This window comes from Babylonia areolata, chromosome 25 (genome assembly GCF_041734735.1).
Source record: "Babylonia areolata isolate BAREFJ2019XMU chromosome 25, ASM4173473v1, whole genome shotgun sequence".
NCBI lineage: Eukaryota > Metazoa > Mollusca > Gastropoda > Neogastropoda > Buccinidae > Babylonia > Babylonia areolata.
The window spans coordinates 34,628,096-34,632,220 of NC_134900.1; the positions used below are offsets into that span (position 1 = coordinate 34,628,096).

Here is a 4,125-nt window from a genome sequence, read left to right on the forward strand (position 1 = left end):
AGCCTCAGTCTTTCTTTTAAAAAAATGCTGAAAATTCTGAGACGCAGTCACTTGCTTTCATTGACTGTGTGTGTGTGTGTGTTTGTGTGTGTGCTGGCCTGCAACGCGGCGCTGTTCTCTCTCTCTCTCTCTCTCTCTCTCTCTCTCTCTGGCCATGTGCCTCTTCTTACAGTAGTAGTGTGCTTGTGTGAAGTGAAGATAAACTGGCGTCGGCATATTATCAGAGCTCCAGGCGGCTCGAAGATGACCATGGCTTCAAGAGTCAGATGGAAGATCGGTGGCTGTGGGTCTGGAGGTGACTGATGAGGCTAATCTGGGCCCTGATGGTTCGCCCACATGTGGGGCACAAGTGAGTGGGTGCTGTCGTGGCAGTGGATGCTGCTCGGGCCTTGCCCACAGCACGTTTTCGTTTTCGTTGCGCGTCAGTGATGCGCCTGGCTTCAGCTGCACGGGCTCCTGTGGTGATCTTGCTGCGCCAAGCTGGACAGTCCAGTGCAAGCGTCTTCCACGTGTCGATGTCGACGCCCAGGTCTTTGAAGGACGCTTTGAGGCAGTCTTCGTAGCGTTTCTTCTGTCCTCCAACTGATCACTTGCCCTGACTCAGTTCTTTGTACAGCACCTGCTCAGGCAGTCGGCTGTCTGGCATTCTGACCACATGTCCAGCCCACCTGGCTTTGGCTTTCTGCAGGAGGGTGTAGATGCTGCAGAGGCCAGCTCATTCCAGGACTTCCGTGTCGGGGACTTTGTAGTCTGTAGAGACAGCTCAGATTGAGCTGTTTGGCGTGTCTGCTGTAGACAGTCCAGGTCTCTCCTGCGTAGAGGAGGGTGGTAAGAACCACTGCACAGTAGACCTTCAGCTTGGTGGTAGAGCTGAGTCCTCTCTGCTCCCAGATGTTCTCACGGAGTCTCCCATAGGCGGCGCTGGCTTTGGCGATCCTAGTGTTGACCTCAGCGTCAATGTTCACCGGCAGCACGAGTGAGCATGCTGCCCAGGAAGATGAAGTTGTCGACTGCCTGGAGGTTCTGCCCCTTCATCGTGATGCACAGCTGATGGTATGGCATTCCTGGAGCAGGCTGTTATATAACTTCAGTCTTTTTAGTGCTGATGGTGAGACCAAAGTTGTCGCAGGTTTGTGAAAAGCAATCCATTTCACACTGCATCTTCTGCTCTGTGCTGGGGCGTTTGTCACTGGGAAGGCCTCTGAGTCGTCTCCATCATCCAGAACTTTCACCATTATGCCGTCGTGGAACTGCTGGACTATTGTGATGAACTTTCTGGTGCATCCAAACTTCTCCATGATCTTCCACAAGCCTTCTTTGCTGACTGTATCGAAAGCCTTGGTCAGATCGACCAAGGTCATGAAGAGGTCGCTGTGTTGCTTTTGACATTTTACCTGGGGTTAGCACGCAGCAAAAATAATGTCCACAGTCCCACATTCAGCACAGAAGCCACACTGGCTTTCTCGGGGGAGACCTTGCTCAAGATGTTGGAGAAGGCAGTTGAGCAGGACTCGGGCCAGATTCTTCCCGGCAGTCAACCAGAGGGAGATGCTTCGGTGGTTGCCGCAAGACTGGCGATTGCCTTTCCTCTTGTAGATGTGGACTAAGCTGGCATCTTTCAGCAGTTGCGGGATTTGTCTCTCGTTCCACATGGACTGGAAGAGTTCAGTCAGCTTTTGCATCGTGATTTTTCTTTTTGTGTTAGCAAAGGCATCTTCCTTGGCTTGTGACGTGGGGTCGTTCTCATGTGCTTCAAACAGTTGATGTTTCTCTGCTGCCAGTGCCTGTATTTCATCATCATTCTCATTGAACCAGTCTTGCTTTCTTCGGGTTGCTGGTCCGAGGTGTTCGAGGGCAGTAGTGTAGACAGTGTCTCTGAAGGCCATCAACTGTTCCTCAACACTGGTCCCGTTTTCCTGTGGTATCTCTGGCAGTCTGCCTTCAAGGTCGTCGGCGAATTCTTCTGCGACCTTGCTGCTTTCCAGATTGGAGACATTCAGCCTCTTTGCACTCTTCTGACCTTGGGATCTCCTCACGGGCAGAATGCAAAGCCTGAACTTGGAAACAATGAGGCGGTGGTTGGTCCAGCAATCCGCACCACACATGGCTCTTGTCAATCTGACGTCCAGCCTATGCCCTGTGCCGCCTGTGTGCTGGTTTGTGACTACAGCTTCCAGTGTATCCGCACCGACTTGACTTGCGCGGTGGGTTTGAAGTCATGACATGCGCTTGACTTGGATTAAGGGAAGGGAGAATGACGCAGGTCGTCAGCCTCACTCTCTCGTCCCAGCCTCTTTGGACCCAGTGGCAAGACATTGTCAGGATGCAGTGGCGGCTTCGTAACGCGCGAGCGACAGTGTGTGTGTGTGTGTTGGGAACCCCGAGTTAAACTGCCTCACGATAGCAGTAGGCCCTAGTAGTTGTAGTCAGTTGCACGCGAGCGAGCGAGCCCGCTTTCTTGTGGAAACAATGAATTCCATGTGTGTCAAGTGGCCAGGAGCCCGCGCGCACGAGAGTTTCGGCTGTTCAGTCTGGCCGACGATGAAGGCCACAGAGTGATCGAGTGTGTACACACACAAGCACACGCACACGTTACAGTGTTCTGGGAGGAGCATTTTTTATGATGAACAGCAAGTGATTCCGTCAGTTCTTTGTCAGTGGTTGGTGTCTGTGGTTGTGATATTTTTCATTTATTTATTATTTACTTTTTTGACTTCGCAGCCATTGGTTCCCACTCGTATGACAAAAGGTATTGATCGGGAACTCTCTCTCTCTCTCCTCTCTGTCTCTCTATCTATCTCGTGACAAACGGTATCATTCGGGAACTCTCTCTCTCTCTCTCTCTCTCTCTCTCTCTCTATATATATATATATATATATATATGTATATTATATATATATATATATATATATATATGTGTGTGTGTGTGTGTGTGTGTGTGTGTGTTTGTGCATGTATATGTATGTATACAAATATATGTATATATATACATATATATATATGTATCTGTGTGTGTGTGTGTGTGTGTAATTTTCTTTCTTTAATCTAAAGTCTTTTCGCATAAACTTGATTAAGTGAAATTAGACGTGTGTGTTTGTGTGTGTTCGTTCTTTAGTTTAACGTCTTTTCACTATCAGTGATATTAGACGAGTTAAAAAAAAGGGGGGGGGGGATCCGGAGGGAAGAGGAAAACAGGAAAGGTAGAAAACTAAACAAAAAATGCATTAGCACAATTCTGAAGTACATTAAAGGAATGCAGAAATCGGGCTATGACTGAACTAATGCCTGTGAAAGTTCGACCATAAGAACCTCGTCAGAAATAACTTTCCCAAAATCATCTGCAGAATAGTTACTCTGTTTGAAATACTTGGGCAAGAAGGTACGTAACTGCTGACAGTGAAACAAACAGTGATGCAAGCTGAATTGCTTACCACAGATGCATGTAACATTTTTACTTTGCTTTGTCTTCAGCGCATCAAGTTCTATACGGAAGAAAGTAGAGGTTATTAATCTTGCATAGCAAGCTGATGGATTCGTTATCTTTTCTTTTACTTGTAAGATTCTCCATGTTTGTGTGTGTGTGTGGAGGGGGGGACGTGGGAGTGTGTGTGTGTGTGCACGCTTTGAGCGCCTGGTTTATCGCATAGTATGGAAGTGCGTGCGCCAGTAGCGGCATGTTCACGTGCGCACTGATGTCAGTTACTGTGTTACTAGTGTCAGTAGGTTGCCAGTGTACCAGTACCCACAGTGACGGCAAGAACCTTACGCGATTCTCTGCTGAACTTACCATGTGGGTTCCAAATGTAGGTCGAGATGAGTGAGGTCGGTTAACGACCCCTCGGCAATAAGCCCTTAAGGTCAAGGCAGTACTCGTTCGGCGGTTAGTTAAAGATGTTCCATGCTGTGGTCCCAGTTTTCCAAATGTAGGTGACATCGTTTTACGGTGGTGTGTTGGCACAGTGACCGACACAGCTACATGTCATTCATTGGTGGACCTTCGTTCTTCTTCAGTTTGTTGATGTTGATGTTATTTGTCTATTTGTCTTAAGTTTATTTGACTGTGCTTTCACTGTATCTGTGAAACCGTCTGCATGTTTGGTGCATATCTGTTATGCATGTGTGGGT

The 4,125-nt window shown here is 48.1% G+C and overlaps 1 protein-coding gene across 1 annotated transcript in view; it reads left to right on the top strand.

Annotated features, from left to right (window-relative positions):
- The first annotated feature begins 2,441 nt into the window (after positions 1 to 2,441).
- LOC143299588 (sialin-like) overlaps positions 2,442 to 4,125 on the top strand; it is a 31,557-nt gene continuing 29,873 nt past the window's right edge. Inside the window, exon 1 of the mRNA XM_076612875.1 lies at positions 2,442 to 2,749. Within this exon, the coding sequence (XP_076468990.1) occupies positions 2,740 to 2,749 (10 nt within the window). The 5' untranslated portion in view covers positions 2,442 to 2,739. The remainder of the gene's footprint in view (positions 2,750 to 4,125) is intronic.